Raw genomic sequence first — 19,400 nt, forward strand, 5'->3', positions numbered from 1 at the left:
TAAAATGAATTTTTTTGTGTTTGAGGTCTGCAACAACCTCCTGTGTCAGAGCTAGGCCCCAGCCCAGATTGTTCTGCTGGGCAGAGCTCTGAGGAAGATGCCCCTCACACACATGAGGAAAGCACTGGCCATGCAGAGATGTGGCTCACCTGCTGCTGGAAGGGGTGGGAAGCAGCTTGCAAACTTTCACTCTTTGCTCAGGTGTGATGCCTTGCTACCCATCCCACCCTTCATACTTTACAGTGACATACAATCTTTGTTCAAGTGAGCTCTAAATCTGCTCTTGGTTGTGTTCTGCCTATACATTGTGAAATTTAGCAAAAAAAAAAAAAGAAATCTTAACCTTTCTGTTTGAGCTTCTACATTATCATCATCTTCTAGCACTGCTGATAATCACAGCTACAGGTAATAAGCAAAAAGAAAATCAGAAATAAATTACATTATTTTATAGGCACTTCTAAAACCATGTAATTCGCTCCATAGTTAATTTGCTGAATTCCAATATCTATTTTATAGAAAAACAACTGCCTTGGGTTGTATAAAAATGCTGCCTTTGAGAGCTACAAAATCCCACACTGCTTTACCAAGCATGAATTAGATTCCAGAAGAAGGATGCCTTGCAAAGAGAGCACCCAGTATGCGCTGAAAACCAGCCCTCACAGAGCCCCAGTGTTAGCATTACTATCACTTGTTCTTTCCTGATTTAATGAAAACACCGTGCTTGAAAAGAAACAGCTAATCAGATAATCACATTATCTCACAGGTTTTGGAGCAGCCAAGTTCCCAGAAAAATCATTGAATAAGACAACAGGATTACAGCTTTAATGGCTACATATTGTATTTGTCACAAAGCATGGCCAACATTCACACTGAGGCTGCAAGATTATTACATGGTTACCTGTGCTCTACAAAATAGAGATGCCACATTGAGAAACAGTACTGCAGTATGAGGTATTATTAGGATCTTATTTTTATTATTGTTTATCATTACCTATGACCAAGACATTAGTACTTCAGTGTAAACACTGTGAAACACACATGTGATTTAACAGATGGGATATTGACAGATTTAAACATAAACATTTTGGATCTGTTGTCTATCCACAAGATCTAGAAATAAGGCATATGGTCAGCAGAATAGGAGAGTTTCAATAAACAGCCCGAGCGCTTTGCTTTCCTCCCACACACCTTAACTCTGCCAGTCATGCTGCTGGATTCCTCAAATCTCATATCTTGAGGAGGTCATACCTGAGGAAGGCTGTTAGCTGGCTGAAACATCATTCTTTTAGTTTTTTCGCTGTCCTGTGTACAAAGGAAACAAACAATGAATAGCTAAACGGCTTAATCTTTTTACAAACCCTGACAGAGCTTTCTGCTAGGAAGATAACTGCGCAGCCTGAGAGGCTTCATTTGCTCCTGCTCGCGCATTTATACACATCTGACACTTTATTCCACTCAAGGGACCGTGACATAACATGTAGAACTGATCACACATCCGTGATAGAAGCTTGACAGCTTTCTCAGACAGCCCTGCCAAAACTTCCCATCAGTAGCTGTAAACAGAGTTAGCAGGGAGGCCACTTGGCAACCAAGTGCTTTTGCTTTTGCAATCTTACAGCGTGGCGCCGTTTCCTTTTGGGCTGCACGCACTCCTGCCCGTACGACGGCCACTGGAAATCCTGGGATGGCACTGGGCTGTTCTGGCTCTCCACGTCTTCAGAATCAGAGTCATCCTGCTGCATTGAAGGGAAATGCCTGTCTGGGTAGATCTCTCTCAGTTTGTCCTCAAAGAACTCATCCAGGCATCGTCCAGCCTCAGCAACCTCGGAATCCGGCTGTGAGGGAATGAATAACTGTTCAGTGCTACCACACACAGAAATCATCTAGGATCAAACCCAAATAACTACCCCACCCCAACATCTCTCCTTGGCTCTGTCTGCTACATCTCTATTAGTCTCTGCACACTTTCTACAGCCCATTAGTCCCTCTGCATTTCCAGTGTAAGTAAAAACCAGATGCTGCTGTTAAGGAGCACATTTGTGCACCTCCAAGAAGTAGAGATGTGCAGTGAACTAGAAAGAACAGCAGTCAAATTCCTAACCCCTGCTTAGGAATTTCTGAGCGTTTTATTTTCCCTAGGTATTTTGCTGGCTGTGACTGGCTTCCTACAGCAAAATTTCCATATTCCATAAATCTCACAGCAACATTCCATAGAGTTGTCTGTGAAGATGTCCCTCTTTAATTTTAGATCCATATGTATCTCAAGTTCTCAAATATGTATATAACTTCATACAAACTTCACTCCTGTCATTAAAAGAAACTCTGACATAATTTCCAAAGAATAAAACTGATTAATACTTCTGTTTATTCCAATCCTACATCTGACTTCCATGGAAGCAGTAGTTGCACCAGTGTGACAGCCACTGCAAGAGCCAACCCCTGCTTTGTTTGTCCCCCCAACCCATGCATTTTAGAAACATACATAATTGAACTTTGCACAGTTCCAAAACATGAGACGCACGTCAGTCACAAGTTCCTCAGGTGCAGAGTAGTGGGACTTGTCCTTTTTTTGCAGCTTCCTTCGTATGGTGGACAAATCCATTGGTCTTTTGATGATCTGATAATAATGCCGAGCCTGCAATAAGAATAAAAGGCAGGTATGTGACATTTTTCATTAAAACATTTCCTCTCCAGTGACTTCTATGCAATTTTGGACAGAATTCATTGCAGAGGGGTCCTTGCATCAGGGTAGAGAGCTCTTTTAGTGGCTACACTTGCACATCATCTTCCTGGGTGCTTTTTGATTTGATTAAAACATACTTGTTTTCAAGATTGATCCTAAAAATAGCACACTTCAGTGACTACTCTGCTGCTTGCACTTTGTAACGTTTTCCCCAGATAACCATAACCCAAATTTAACCATGATCAATAATAAATGTAACATTGATAACTAGCTGACATTTTCCCCAAGCAATTACGAAAAGAACGTGCTGTGATACTTTCAGCTGATAATGTGGGAAGTAGTCTGTCAAGAGTGACTCAAAATAGGATACCGTGCACTCTTTTAAAAGTTCAACAAAACTTTCTTCAATGGGCACCAGCTACCAGGATTTCCCAGTTCTTAAATCTTTCAGGGTCTAAACCTACTTGTCAACTAATTTGTTCCATAAGTTCATTACAAGCTTTATTAGGTGGAATGGGTTTAATATCATTATTTGAACTACTCCTTCACATAAAACCTTTATTTTTCCCCCTCTTCAACTTTTAACACATGGTGCTCTATTGTTACAATAGTGTAAGTCTCCACCTTCCTTAAAGCAAACAGTTAATGTTGCAAATGTGGAGTAGATGGATGAAGCAGATATCCCTACATCTTCCCTGCACAGTCACATTTATCTTCTGTGTGCACAGCACAAGAAAAGATGGAGTTCAGGGTTGCTTCTAGAGAAAACTTCTCTTATGGCTGTACAATATTCTCCATGTACATGGCAAGTCAACTCTTTTAATCACTGGAACCCCTCATACACCTTTGCCATTCTACCAGCTTCTTAAATTGGCACTCAGACATGGCCTGAGCACTGGCCAACTGTTTCCCTGCCTCTGGCCTGATGCCTTCAAGGCACTTGGAAGAGGCAAACATGAACCCTTCCCTAGGAATCAATACTCTTCAGAAAAAACCCTCATGAATATCTTTCAAGAAGACAAAGGAGAAGCTTGTGAGGCTCTCTGGATTCTCTCTGATCCCTGCACATGCAGTACTTACCAGGGGGCTGACAGGTTCATGGAATGGGAGGCTCATACTGCTGCAGAACAGGGAGAGCACCAGCTTTTCACACTTCTGTGGAAGCCAAAATTGCAATAAATTCTAATTCAAAACAAGGGAGTTTCATTCTTGCCCTTAGTTAATCAATCATACTAATAAAAAAGTGAATTCTCAAATTAATTTCTGATGCAAAATGGCACACGTCACTCTAGTCAGGGGGACGTTTTGCCTCATAGCATTGTTACACCTTGGAAAATAAGGATAGTCAAGAAATGCAAGAAATAAATATTTTCCTGGAAATTCTTGGGAATTAATCACTATTATTATTTACTTTATGTGCTCCAGATGCTCTTTGGCTCTCAACTGGGAGACAGCAACAATGTAGAAAGAGTTAAATGGCCAATGTTTCCCACTGCTCATATCCATTCATGCAAACCAATGTAAGTTGGTAGTACTGCATGAAAACTATTCCCTTTAATCATCATTAACTTGTAAAACACTTACACTAGTGTTTGGCTCATTTATTAGTGAAAAAAAATGCACTACACAAAGATTATAAGCTATATTTTCTCACAAACAATGGAAATTTTAATCAACTCAATTTTCTAAATAGGACTTCACTATTCAAGACCCAAACCCCAATAATTTTTGCCCAGCGGTACCAATCCAGTAGAAACAGGGCCAGCTCAACATCTGCAGTCAGTTGTGCAGACTCCTCCTCCCTGTCCAGTAATCACCAATATACACATGATATCTATATTGAATTTGTGCCGTCCAAATACTATGGACTTTAAGAAAAGGCCATTATTTAATGAAAGATTTGGTAGTGAAAACTAGTAATAGGTATGCAAAGTGATAAGCTTTCCTCTAGGCTGAGTTAAGAGACAAAATATCTTCAATGGAACTAATGGAATATATGAAGAAGACTGTTTGATGATTTCAATCCAACTTTAAAGTGTCCAAAAAATGTCTTTATCACAAAAATGTCATTGCACTGGCCCAAGTAGATGTCTGAGAAGGTGCCAGGTTTTAAAGGAAAAAGATTCAGTGTCACAAACCAGGCAAAACTGACTCATGGAAGCTCTGCTCCTGAGTATGACTTCCCTGTTCAAAGTAGAAAAGAATCCCACATCTGCCTGCTTCATCTTTCTATAACATTTTTATATTGAAGAGCAATGCCTAGAAAGAAGACCAACTAATACACAAAATAATATACAACCAAACAATAACAATGCTTTTGTTGCATTTACTACAGTGTAGAACATTTGAGTAGCAGCCAAGTGAAAACCATCTCATGAAAAAGCAAGGCCCCATGCTGAGACCCTATGTCCTGCTCTAAATAGTGCAATATGTAATGATTCCCACCTTCTGGTCACAGTCCCCCAGGCCATACTGTGCATTGTAGCTGTGGCTGTAGCGCGTGTTCTCACAGTCATACTCCACCTCTGGCTTCGCGGGGTTACGGCAAAGCGAGCACACCCATTCCCCCCTGCAAAACAAGAAACCAAACAAAACTCATGGGGAATTTTCTCCACACCCTTGTCAAACAGCAAATCTCAGGAATCACCGTTTGGAAAGCCTCATCCCTAACTAGCATTTTGATAGCAGGCAATCTGAAGCCCATTGTACTAGATATTTTTCATTGGATTTGAATCCAGTTAGAAGTATAATCATTTCGGATTCTACTCACACCTCTTTTCCTGTCACAAAGGAAAAGAAAACAACAAAATTGAGTTTGAATAATCTACCAGTAGTGTACACAGTTGGTAGATTCAAGTTCTGCTTTGCAAAAAAACACTAAGGAAAAACAGGCAGCAACTGGTTCGTAAGACAAACCCAGACCCTTTTGATAACTGAGATATTTATTATCAATTGATACAATAATTGACATATTTATCTAAGAAATCAACATTATCAGAAAAGGTGTGATAATAACACCGGTCTCCAAACCAAACAGACATAATCCTGCAAGGGCATGTGTGTCCATGCTAGTAGATGCATTTTCAGAAACCTTTGAAGAATTTTGTGAAGGCAGTGATGCAACTTCTACAACATCGAGGTCTGAATAGCTACAGATGAAGATATATTCAAGAATTATGAACCTATAACTTTAGTTAAGGGAATTAATTTACTTCATTAGGGTTTAACTTTGCCTTTAAAGTTTATTCTAACAGGAAAGCTTGGTTTTCACAGTGCTTTGAAACTAGAAGGTAATAACTCCACTACCAGAGAAAAGAATGAAATCCAAGAGCTGAAAAGTCCTGGTTTTTAAACAGAAAGGAGAAACCAGAATCTCCAAATTAACACCTTACAACATATTTTTCTCAACTGAGACAATGATTTGAGCTTGGCTCAAATGAAGTAGACTTTGGTTCCACTTAGTAATGATTTATAACAAACTTAGAATTGCATACCACAGTAATGCACATTATTCAGTCTCACTTTTAAGTTTGGTATGTGGACATGTGTCTATTTCTGGTTCATTGCATACAATCCATCTGTGACAAGTTGCAAGAGATTGTATCTTAGGGAAAGCAATGACTGAAATATTTCCACAAAAGCCCTGATAATCCTACATTTTCCATAAAATTGCTAACAAACTGAATAAAAACTCACTGATTGCCCTTCCCTTGTGCTAGTCTCTGTTCTGCCAAGAACTGATGTCTACACTCCAGATGCTACATGAGAATTAGGTTTTTATTTTTTCCAGTGAGTCACATGAAAGTTTAAGTTCAGGTCTGCCACCTCCTTTGCTGTACAGGCCAGTTAACTGCAGAAAGGGCACAGTGACAGGAAACAGTTCTTTTTCATAATTCATCTAGTTCCTTGCATGTAAGACAAAAAAAAAAAAGTATCAAAAAAAGGCAAGTGAGAGATGCAGCCCTCGCATAAGCCTGAAACACCAATCCCTGAGGATATCTTCTGCCCCCAGGCAGTGAGCAGGAACAGCACAGTAGTGAAATGTCATCCATACTCACACTGGAAAGCTGAGCAGGGCTGGAACATGGCAGGAGAGATGGAAGACCTTGGGGCAGTGATCACAGCACAACAGTTCTCCTCCATTAAGACACACAGCACAGAAATCCTCATTTTCAATTGGACTGACTTCCTGAGTAACTGGGGATTTTTTCATGCTGGAGATGCCATTGCTGAGCTTCTGATCAACAGATGGGGATTGTGTCTGTCCTGCAGCCTGGGAGATGAGACATCTCCCACCCTCTGAGTTCTCCTCTTTGGACTTCTGTCCTTCAGCTGGACTATCTTTATTTATCTTGAAGGAAGAAAAATCTGGGATCACACAATCATCATTTTCACGCATCAGCATAAAGCATCACTGGTTATCTGCAGATAGCCAAGTACTTACTGTACTTGGAAGGCACAACTACCAACAATTTTCCAACAAGTGCTTCCAAGTGCTTCTCTGCAGTGAGCTCTACTGGGGTTCAGGAGATCCACACTCTTGGCATTTGCCACTGGCTAGCCAGGTCACCTTGGTCAGGTCATTTCCTCCACACAGCACAGTGGAGTAGCACTGTGAGAGAGCTGTGCAGATTCTACACCACAGGTGATAGAAATAGGATATTCTACAATCTCACTTGCAAATTTTATGGTAAACAGCTCAAGCCCCCCACCATGCCCCCAAAAAACCCCAAACATAAAAAAGTATGGGTCTTTTTCCCACCAGAAATTCCTGTTTCCTTCTGTGGAAAGAAGTTCACACCCAAGACTCCACTGAAGCAATAAAATACAAAGCTTTAAAAAATCTATTACACTGTGATTTCTGGGATCAGTTCATAACACTCAAATACATATTCAGGCCAGTTTTAAGCTACTTATCCTGTATTTGTAACCAGAAAGGTGAGCCAAGTTGCTCCTTAGAACATGAAAACACTACAAACTTTCAGAAATGGAAGATGCAGGGAGCTCCACTTGAGCTCTGCAGGAGCAAGCTCAAATCTGTACTGTCTTTACCACAACCCATCACAGAGGTACCTGAGGGTCAAACAAATCAGCAGACTTTTTTACTGTACAACATTCCAGGAACTGTGCCTGCAAACCAGTGGGATAAAGGGCAGAAGGCAGGTAAATCCCAAAGAAAATCCCCTCACCTTTATAGACATGCTTGAGGAGCGTGTGCCACACTCAATGACCAGGAGGAAGTTGCCCTCCTGCTCGTTGTGCTGTGGCTGGAGCTTGAACACCGGCAGCTCGCCCACCTCCGAGGCAGAGATCTGCAGGCGCTCCAGCCGCACGTAGGGGATCCTCTGCTCCTTTGGGGCACCTCTGCAGCCAAAAGGACAAGTGATTAAATTCATCCACATGCCACAGAATTCTCCTCCGCCCTCAGTTTCGTGCACCATTGTTTGTGCTCCTTTTCCCCTGTGACTCTGGTGGCCAAACGCTGAAAATCTTGATATTTTTTTCACAAACCAATTCTTCAAGAAATGTGAATGCAATCACTTTAAATTAATCATATGTGTATTACATTACTAACTCCTGTGCTAAAGCTTTGCCCTGATCTGAATATTCTTAATTACCACAATTAAAGTCATATTTTATACTTTTCATATGTGGCTGGTTTCAACAGGAGCACAGCACATCATCAACTTTACCATATTATCACAGCAGTGGCTGAAAATCAAATTTTATAAAATTGTTGAGGTAATGTTAATCCTGTTCCCATTATATCTTTTAGCTTTCATTGGGGCTTAACATTTTCTAATTGTTAAAGTGAGATAAGTTTGCAAGTGTTTATTCATTCTGGGAAATTACACAGAAATACATGAATTCACCACTTCTTTTCCATTGCTGTTTTCAAGTTGGAGAGCATTTTACAACTTTCAGAACTAATACCTATAAGGAATCTAGAAATCTTTTTAAGTTCTCCATCATTGTTAAGTATGACAAATTTTCTAAATACATGCATAAAATTTCACAGCCAGTGCTTTTGTATAAAAAAAAGACTCTGCTACCTGACATTCTGATTGCTTTTCATATCCATTTCAAAATGTTCCTTTTCACAGTTATTGGAATCTGGAACAGAAGATAAGAAAATGAATAAAATATTTATAATATCACAGGCAGATTAGGGTAGAAAGTACTTCAATATTCATGTACTTCTGACTGGTGTTTAATATGATATCATAAGTGAAATATGGAATAATTTCATCTATATGTATAGAAAATGTGCATACTATTTTCTGTTCTGGTGCAGAGCCTTTGTCTTTCTTTTTTACTTTTAACCACAGCTTCTGTTCTAAATAGAAGGAGCATATATTAAATATTTTGTAGAAATTATTTCTTTCCCAGGGAATTATTTATGTACACAGCCATATCACATACATCCATATAAATGAAACAACATAAGTAATCCTCTTTGCCATACAGCCTTCACTTGAGAAAAACAGACCCAATGAGGTCTGAACCCCCAGGGCTCAGGAAATCCTTGTGGTCTCCAGCTCTATGCTAAGAAGCTTCTGAATAATTCCAGTTACTTGAAAACAGGAAGTAAATTGTGTCTCCCATCTGCCACCACAGGACAAAAGTTAACACTACGATTCCTTTCTTTCCTCCAGTGTCTGGAACATATAAACACATGAACTCAAAACTATCTGTTATTTATTTAGCTGTAGCTTTATGTAGCTGTATCAGCATTTGGCTGTAGTTTTTACTGATATTAAACACAAGTAATAGCACAGTTCTGGGGAGATGGGATAGGATAGAGACAAATGCCTCAGTGGATGTCCTCAGAAATACAAGTCCACTGAAAAATTTTGTAATCTCACCTTTTGTTAGGAATTAGTTTGACACAGCCAATACAAACAAGAAATAAACACAATATCGTGGTTATCTTGAGATAAGAGAGGGCCAGGAAAAGATGATTTTTAAAAGAAAATCTAGCTCAGGTCAACAGTACCTGCCACAAGGAACAATAAAATGAAGACTAACAAGGAAAGGTGCATTTCACATCACACCTAAGGCATTATTCACTTGTGATTGTTGCTCAGGGGAAGGGTGGGTAGCCCTGTCATGGACAGAATTCCTAAAGGAGACTGCACACTGAGCTGAAGGAGCAGCTCTTGTTGCACACTGTCAAAGCAGAGGATGTTCCAGTGGTGCTGGCTTCCTACATTAACCAACATTTCCATCAGCAACTGGGCCCATCAAAAAATACTGCCTGTAAAATTCGTGGGAAACACCAAACTAGAGGGGTTGCACTGTGGAGAATGTTTTCAGTTAAAAATAGACCTTAGTGCATCAGAGGAAAAAAATCTCCTAAATCAGTAGGACTGAATTGAGGTAACTGTGCACATGACGGGTCAGATGAATGTAATCCCAAAGGAAAACAACTGGCTAGGAAAATGTTCTTGGAAGGAATTAAGAGTTAAAGTGAGCTGTTCTCTACACAGTCAACCCCCTAATGCTGCTGCTGCAGAAGGGAGGAATGCCATCCTGCAGGGTATCACCAGCAGCAAGGAATGTAAAACACAAGGAGCTGATACTTTGATTCTGCATGGCATCCCAGAGCCTCAGCTGAGCACTGCATTTGGCTGTAGGCAGCACTCCTTAATTGCAGAGAACCCAAAATAGCACAGAGGAATGAGGTGGTTTTGAAAAAAAATCAAACCCCTGACCCATGAGGAGAGGCTGAAACCATCAGATTTGTTTAGTCTAGGAAAGAGAAGAGGAGGGAAGGGTGTTTATGCAAGTCATAAGAAAGAAAAGTGGCTGTAAGAGGGAAAATGATCACAGTACAATTTTTACCACATCCCGTGTGCCTAGGATAAGAATAATTTTGTTTTAAATTAGGCTGAAATGTTTAGGTTTGCTATTAGAAAAGGATGAGTCACTGGAGACATTTACCAGAAGGAATGAAGCTTGGCAGCACAGCATTGCTGAAGCCAGCAAGTCCTACCCAGAGCCACCAGCAGAGTCAGCATTGCCTTTGCAGCAGAACTCACGTTTTATGGTGCACTGGTGACTGTAACTCCTCACTGCATGCCCCTAAATGCTGTCAGGATGAGAACTGCCCGCTCCTGATCCTTCCTTGTGAAAAGGGAGCAGCACTGAATTCAACACTCAAGGCTTTCCAGTCTCTTGCACATCAGGGCCTGCATTTTATACCCAGGAAATTTGTAGCATCCACTACTGACAGTAGTGAGACTCTGAATGCTGGGGCTGCCCCCGTGTGTGGTGTCACACAACCCACCCCAGATACCACATTGCTGCTCCTCCCCAAGACCCTTCAGCCTGCCTGAGGCACAGCTTTTTAGGGGTGCCCCTGCTTCTTACAACTCACACAAATGATTGTGCCATAATTGCCACGTTTTGGCATGGGACATTGAAGAGAAGACAAATACATTTCCTTGGCTCACTGGGCTAGGCCTCCTTTGTACTAATTAGAATTCTCTGAATAAAAATACAGCACAGAGAGAGAAATATTAATTCATCTTTTATAGAGAAATGCAGCCAAATATTGGCATAAGTCATGGGATAACAGCTTGATCCTGCAATCCCTTGCTTGCATGAATAGTCCCATTGACTTTCAGAGTTTGCAGGAATGAGGCTTTAGAGTGTAGCACAATGATGTTGGCAATTTGCCCATAAAAAGAGTTAAGTAAAGTCTAATTCTCCATTAGGGCTGAAGAAATAGGCCTTGGCTGAAGGGAATGTTCCACAGTAGACAGAGCCAAGCAAAGGCACATACTGAGCAACGTGTTAACAAAAATTTGGTATGCTACTGATGTGAAGGACTTAGCAGAAGGCACATTACATTTTGGAAGTAATGTGGGTTTTTTTAATTGAATTTGGACTCTTCAAACCAGCTCTTCAATAGTCATAACTGCAGGTCTCATTAACAGGAGTGCTTCTAAGAGAACTAATACTCCAGGTACTTCACACAGTCACACTCGTTTCTGGTTCACAGATAAGGGATGTTACAAATTAAAAGCATATCATTTCCATGTTTTTCCTCCACAAATGAGATCAAACACACTTTTCCATTGGATTAAGTACTCTGATAACATTTGAAGCTTGCTGGAAAAGCACATTTACATATAAGTATATTAATAGGCATACTGCTTTACCACGCTTGCAATGCACAGTGCTAAGAAAGAAAAAAGCTCCAAACCCTAAAGGAAATAATTAAAAGCCTGGTACCTTCTTTGCTTCTAGGTTGTCTCATTCTGGCATTCACAGGCAGGAAAGAAGTGTTGCTGAGCAGTTCAGAAGGAGAAGTGCAATGCTGAGGCTTTTTGATTGAAAGATTAATAGGTTCTTCCATCACTTTTTGCATAGAAAGAGTTAATTCATTAACTACCTCTTGCCCAGCAGTAGCCAAGCTGTTTTCTAGAAGACAATCCACAGCACTGAAGTCTTCATTTTCTAGCTGCAGGGGGAGGGGAAGAAAGAAATGCAAAACTCAATTATGAGTTTTCCTTCTTTTCATGTTAAGAATATAATTTGTCATCAGTCTTCAAATACCAGATAAGGAAAACTTTAATTGAAACAGTATTTTGACTGTTTCACCAACAGCAACGTGCTGCAAAGGGAAGTGGGTTCCCTCTGAGCAGAGGAGTTTGAGCCATCCCTACCTTGCATTTAGTGCCTCCCTGGAGTGCATCACCTGGTGCAAGGGCAGCAGGAGCCCCAGGGCTGGGGTCACTGGGAGCCCTGGCCAGGGCCAGGCTGTAGCTGGGCAGGGGCTCTGCTGCAGTGTCACACTCACAGAGGGCGTTTGGGGACGGGCCAGGTGTCACAGCAGCTGCACCTTTCACCTCTGGGTCAGCTGAGCTGGATAACCTCGTGGGAGATAATTCCATTTCTGCACTGTTTGGAAAGCCCACAAAGCTTAGGGATGCTGAACGCTGGGAAAAGCAAAAAGAAGAAAAAATCCAATATATTAATCAGCTTTTCAGCAGCAAAATGCTACTGTTCTTTCTGTAATAGATGAGATGCTCAGTTTCAGCTTGACATAATCAAACAGTTGTGTCACAAGGGCTGTAAGAATCTATTACAATCCTATGCTGTTTCCAAAAGCTTTAGATTCTCCACCATTAAAATTGAAAATGGAGACAACTGGGTTACTCTTCTGGTGCTTACAAAAAAAGTCTTCCTTAGATCAATTCAAGGGATTCCGATTTTTAACTCCTACAATGATTGGGAAATTTATGTAGAACACTGTACCAAATTAATCCTTGACATAAACTCTATTATTTTCCATTAAATTTTCCCAGAAGAAATAAGATTCAAATATGAAATTTTGACATTTTACCAAAAGAACATCAGATCATTCAGAAAGAAGATTCAGAAGAAATAAGATTTAACTCTGACTTAAGTACATGAAGTTATTTTTCCTGTTAATGATGCTGAAAACTTTATGATAGTTAGTGAGTCAGTCCCATTAAAACCTAAAGCTCTTCCCCTTTAAATAACACAGATTAAATGCAGAAATATCCTACATGTACTAATGAGGAAACATGTCCAGTTTCCAAAGAAAGGAATATTTACCAAAGCATCAATGTACATTTTTTACTGTCTCATGATTTGTTACTACCAAACCCACAGAGACACTGTTACACAAACCAAAGCAAACCCACTCATCTAGGTGACCTCCCTAAGCTGCCTCACACCCTGGAATGGGGGACTCTATTGAAAACAAGACTCTTCCAGCATCCATGCAAAGAAAACAGAAGCAATTTTGGAAGTGTCCAGATCTGTGTCACTTGAATACACAACTTTCCCTTGATTTCATCGCATTTCACTGGTGCTTCACCCTTTACATTTGACTGACTATATCCTTCTCATTTGACTGCAATACAGTAGGTAGCACTCATTTTAATATAAATCAAGAAAATAGAAATGTGTCCATTGCATCTGAATTAGAGTTTAAATTTATTGTTGTACTTATTTCTCCACTAGAGGCCTGTGGCTCAGAAGTGAAGCTGAGATAGGATCCATTTCCTACATTTAATTAATATTTTTCTCAACACATACTCCATTTGGGATTTTGATACTTTTGTCCATCTTAACCCCACAGTGGCAAAGACTGCAGCCTAGCCTGAGCTGTCAGATGTGTCTGTGTAAATCCTACCTCCTACCAGCCTTGAATTCCTCTGCTTGCAATGCACAGCAACTCTGTGCCAAGACAACACTGCCCACAGACACTAATTCCCACCCAACCATGGATGCAATTTAATTTCCTCTCTGCCAATTTGCAATAGATGTATGCAATTTGCAATTGACCACGAGAGCTTTGCCTGAAGAGTGACCACTTAATCTGATGAGACAAAATACACCTGCATTTGAGACAGAAAGAGGTCAGCTCTTGTGCAGGACCAGGGCAGGTTTGTGTCATTCTGGCACGCAGAGCTGCAGTGAGCCTGCTCTAAGCAGTCCCTCCGTGTAGAAGGCACTCCAAGGAGCACTGGGTTCCTGCAGCCAGGGAATTGGTCATTCTCCCCCTCTTGAGTCCAATGGACACCCCTGAACCTAAGCTGTCTGAGCTGGAACAATTTTTTGGAAGCAGCTGGAACTGGTCACACATGTTCTTCCCACCTGACATATGAGCAGAAAACGAGACCACGGCCAATAAGGAAAAGCACCAGAGGAGGCCCAAACTTCTGTCTATCAGATAGTCTGTCTGATAGAGCATTCCTAGGAATGCTGAGATTTCAAACCAAAGTTATCTCCATAGGTCAGCAAGGAATCCACTTTTCAAGGCCACACATCCTAAAGTCCACAAAGATCAAAAATGTTTATTTGCCACCCCAATTTGCTTGTAACAGGTTCCTGCAATTGCAGTGACAAATGGGACCTACCAAGTACACATTTACTTTTTTATTGCATCACTCATTTTATCACAAGACTTTTTCAGATGACAGAATTAACATGTGAATTGCTCCCATACCACTCACAAAAGACTAAAACAAAAAAGCAGAATTCATGCTCGAGCTGAAGATGAAATGTAATCAGCCCTTGCCTTTTCCCCTTCCTTCAGAGTCCACTGTGAGCATTAATTAAGCCCATGTGAGGTAGCTAAATATTTATTTTTTCAGGTTCTCCAAAGCATGGAGTATCCACAAATCCCTGAGTCCATAGGAAGTACCCTACAGCTGTGCTCCATTGGGAATGGCCATGCTGAGGCATACAGGTGGCAGGCACACCACCCAAATTTGCTCCCAAGTTAACTGGAGACCTTCTGGCCATTCAGCTCCTCTAATCACTACCCACACCTTCCTTGACTCATTTACAAGCACGTGCCATCATCTCATGGAGTGAGACCTGACCTTCTGTGTGCAGCTCAGGTGAAATGTTCTCCTCTCCTAAGGCAATTTAGGATTTCTCCTGGCTCCAGTGACACAAGTTTACTTATTGGGAGTAGTCACTGGGATGACTCCTACTGAAGGAAAAAAAAAAATGGAGACACACATGTAAGATTTTCAGGAAGGTGAAATTTAGTTGCATGGTGTGGCTATGTCCTTTTTACTCTTCTATCTAGCATCAGTTTCTTCAGAGATCTTTTTAGATTATATAAGCCAATGTAAAACCTTACTCTTGTTAAAAAGAATAATGAGGCCATCAAACTGCCATCTGTCTTTCCCTTGGGGCAAAAGTTAATTTTGTGGTTATTTTAATGATGAAGCAACATTATGATCTTTCAGTGCAAAATATTAAAACTCACAGTTAAGAACAGACACATTCCATCCTGATCCATGGAGCTGCTGTCAAGTGTGAAGTGAACAATGCACTGGGAACAAGGCTCATTAATAGACTATTAATTCACTCCCTAAAATAATCATTTCTTTTGCCATTAGCAAAAATTTCTCTTTTCCCTTGACAGTTCAGCTAGATTTTGCAAATGGGACGCCTTTAAAGGATTTATCTGTTTTATAAAAGCTCTATTGCTTTTACATTGCAACATTTGAACAACAACAAGCACTAATTATCCTCTTGGGCAGACAGTGGCTTCAGCTGTTGGTTAATTTTGAACTTTTTGACATTTTAATGTACAGTCTGGCACATTGAACTACATCTGCATCACTATAAATGGAATTCTCATTGTTTCATAATTAATTTTGGTCTGATGATCCTTATAATACAATGGCAGCAGCATCACCACCCCAAAACGCCTCCTACCACAATTTTCTTAGCTATGGCAGTGAAAAGTAAGAAAAAAGAACATGCAAAGTGCCTGCAGAGAACAAAAAATAAACATTTGGTTCAGTTCAAATATTTCTTTGATCACTGTCGCATTCCAAAAAGGTCCAGCGTAAACATGCAGCACCAATACAGAAGAATTCTGAGAAGCAAATACTTACCTTGAAACAGTGGGATTAGGATTTGTTAGGATTGTTTTGGCAAAGCCTCAGGGCTGTTGACATTAAGTGTCACTGATAAAGGAAGCTAAAACTGGGAAGCGCCAATTCTCTTTGCCATGGGAGAAACACCACGCTGCAAATGGATGCAGAGTAATGAACGGCTGCTATTAAGTGGAGCAATCCCCCTGGCAGCTCATTATGCTGGAAGGTTAAACAAATGTACTACTCCAATCCAGTTGCTTAACACAGCAGCACTGATAGCACGGGCTGCACATGCTTCCCATTCCCAGTTTCAGAACAGAATCCGAAGGATTTCCTTCCCGCTTGCACGAGACAGAAAGAATCCAAATCTTCCTTAGCAATTTGTCTGAATAAACTGGAGCAGGCTTAAAGTGGAAGGAGGAAGAGATTGCATGGAGCAAGCAGCATCATGTTTTATTTATCTTCTTTTTTTCAGGTCAAAGGAAAAGGGTTTTGTAAAATTAACATTCTGGGAAATGTACCTAATTGCATTAAGCATGAAGGCGTTTGTGCCCTGAGCAGCTCAATTCTATACAGTAAAAAACATACTCTGCTACTTGAGAAATTTGTAGCACCCCAAACTTCAGGCTATTGTTTCCTTCATCACTAATTCATCAAGAATTAATAATAATTAAGGGGAAAAAATAGCAGCAAGAAATCCATTTTGGTCCCAAGGTCAGATTTGAAGTTCTAAGGTTGGATATTAAATTATTATTGCTTTCAGTCACTAAGTAATCACAACATGCCCTGTGCAATACTACCATCAAATAAAATCTGTACTCTGTTCTCCAGCACCCTTCACACAAATTTCATGAGTTTTTCAAGAAAAAAAAGAGAAGTTCCACCATGAACTATCACCACATTAGTCTCTCATGAAATGCTACCATACTTGGAATAAAAGAGAAGCCTCTCAGAGTTCTCTGAAGAGTGCACCCTGGATAGCATGGAATATTCCCTAGGATTTCCCCATTTCAGGTACTTTATTGTGCTTGAGACAAACAGCTCTTGAACTAAGAAGTTGGAACTTTTTGTGAATCAAAAAGAACACAACAAATATAATGCACTACACACCATTTCCAAGTGTTTACACTTTCTTTACTAATCTTGGTCACCCTGCCTCAAAAATTATTTATCAAAACCACAAAGTATGGGGAAAATGGTCAAAAACACAAAGGACCAAAGTACAGGGTGGCTTTCACCCAACTCTAGAGAGACAAGTAGTCCCTTTTAAGCTTCAAAAACAAACTTTCAAGAATAAATTCAACGTATACCTACAAAATACAGATATTATGAATGGGGTGAATACGGAGTGATCATTCACTGTTTTTCCTAACACAAGAATTAGAAGATATCTGAACTATCAGGCAAGAGACTTAAGGTAAGCAAACAGAGGAACTTCCCACGCAATGCACAACCCAGTTGGAGAACAATGCTGAGGAGTATTCTGCACTAGTATTAAAATGGACTCAAAATTGTGGTTTAGAGCTCTTTATAGACTCCTTGCCTGTGATTTTTTTCTAATTCTAATAAGGCAAGTAGTCTTTAAAAGAGCTCTAAACCACAATTGTCTGGGTACAGCCTTCAGGTCAGAAAATCCTTGAAGTGCTGGCCTTCAGAATCTGGGATAGTGGACCACCAGTTTATATTTTTCCGCTTCTGATACCCTTCCCTAAGGATCTGCTGTTGACTATATTTCTATAGGATCAGGTGCAGCTGATCAGTGATAACTCACTAAGGCAGTGCACAACATATTCAGAGATTCACTTTGGGCAGAAGATGAACTAACAGAGGTAAGGGTCTTGCTCCAAAGTACAGAAGGGGGTGCTCTTCGTGGAGTGTGAGGAGGAGAGATGTCCAGCTGGCCCTGCATCAACACCAGTGGCTGTTGCAGTGGTGCCTGAGGCTCAAATTACAAATTTTTGCTCTAGATCTACAGTAATCATGACATTTCTTCAAATGCTAGATGCAGCCTATGGACCTCTTGCTCATCACAGCCAGAAATGACAATTAGGTACATGCAAACAAAACAGACTGTATTCCTGTTATTGCTCCTGAAAATACAATTAGGCCCAAAATATCTTATTACTCTTACCTTTATTCCAGAATAGGTGACCTCTCTAGTCCTGTGCACAAATTAATAACTTGATATCATACTATGTAAAAGCAGCAAGACCATATTGTTGCAGGAGGTTGGTAACCTTTTCCACAAAACTGTTAAAACTAATTGAGTACTCATTCTTTGACATTGCAAATTAGCAATTCCATAGTTTGTGTAAAATCTGTTTGCTAGAGTTTGGCACAACTCTCTGGAAATGCAGTGCAGGTAACAAAAGTTATTCAGAAATTTGTTCTCTTCCTTGCTGGCATTCTTACTGGAGAAGCTGGGTATTTAACAGGCATGGAGACAGAGCAACTCCACAATCCAAACCAGAGGTCCTGGCTATGTGAGTGAAGTATTCTGACAGAAGAATATGAAGAGAAAAATATATCCATTTTCCACATCAACAGAAAGCTTTCATTCCTAGTGTGGCATTCTTAAGAAGGTGCTAATCAAGCCCAGAATTATGCAAAGTGCAGCACTTAACTTATATCAAACAATCAATGGTCTAAGTATAGAAACATTTATTCTGCACAAAAAAATTAATTCACAGAAAAAGATTAGTTAGAGGAATATACAGGAAGACAGAAAGACTGACAAAATATCACCATGAATGTTCCAAAATGAGCAAAACAAATGAAAACTATCCCAAAATATTTAAATCATTAACAATTAAGGGCATCTTCTCTGTACTGCTTTACAAATAAATATAATTCTCTATACAGACAATTAATCTAGTTATCAGTTAATAATATCAGATTTGTACCATAAACACATTTCAAAACTAATGCACAGAGGTTTAATAATTACATGAGCAATCAAGCCTTGCCCCACTCCAAAATAAAGGAAACCACTGAGCTAAAGAAAGCTTTTATTTCTGACCTTTTTGGACAGATCTTTGCAACCACATCACTAAACAGTTAATCCAGGTGCACATTGTTTTCTCTTTAATGGAAGAATCTCAGCAGATGGGGAATTCTGTACTCCACTAGGAATACTGTGCCTGCCTGAAGGCTGCCAGAGTTCAGCAGAAATGCAACACAAGGCCAAGAAGTCCAACAGCAAGTTTTCTCCAAAAGACAGGACAGTTCTTTCTCAGGCAGCAGGTTTATCCAGCCGTTTTCTCCACCATATTTTTCAAGTATTTCAGACTTGTCCACATTCACTTTCTCCATGTCTTCCAAGATGATCTTGAGAG

At 40.2% G+C, this 19,400-nt stretch overlaps 1 protein-coding gene across 1 annotated transcript in view; it reads right to left on the minus strand.

Moving 5' to 3' along the window:
• TRIM66 (tripartite motif containing 66) overlaps nt 1–19,400 on the minus strand; it is a 46,378-nt gene continuing 26,978 nt past the window's right edge. Inside the window, exons 11-20 of the mRNA XM_071427936.1 lie at nt 12,358–12,630; nt 11,924–12,152; nt 8,737–8,797; nt 7,873–8,047; nt 6,742–7,034; nt 5,129–5,252; nt 3,764–3,838; nt 2,483–2,635; nt 1,617–1,835; nt 1–1,302 (exon numbers count right to left, since the gene is read on the minus strand). Coding sequence (XP_071284037.1) covers nt 1,243–1,302; nt 1,617–1,835; nt 2,483–2,635; nt 3,764–3,838; nt 5,129–5,252; nt 6,742–7,034; nt 7,873–8,047; nt 8,737–8,797; nt 11,924–12,152; nt 12,358–12,630 — 1,662 coding nt within the window. The 3' untranslated portion in view covers nt 1–1,242. The remainder of the gene's footprint in view (nt 1,303–1,616; nt 1,836–2,482; nt 2,636–3,763; nt 3,839–5,128; nt 5,253–6,741; nt 7,035–7,872; nt 8,048–8,736; nt 8,798–11,923; nt 12,153–12,357; nt 12,631–19,400) is intronic.

This window comes from Agelaius tricolor, unplaced genomic scaffold (genome assembly GCF_023055355.1).
Source record: "Agelaius tricolor isolate 1412-34295 unplaced genomic scaffold, bAgeTri1.0.p SCAF_5, whole genome shotgun sequence".
NCBI lineage: Eukaryota > Metazoa > Chordata > Aves > Passeriformes > Icteridae > Agelaius > Agelaius tricolor.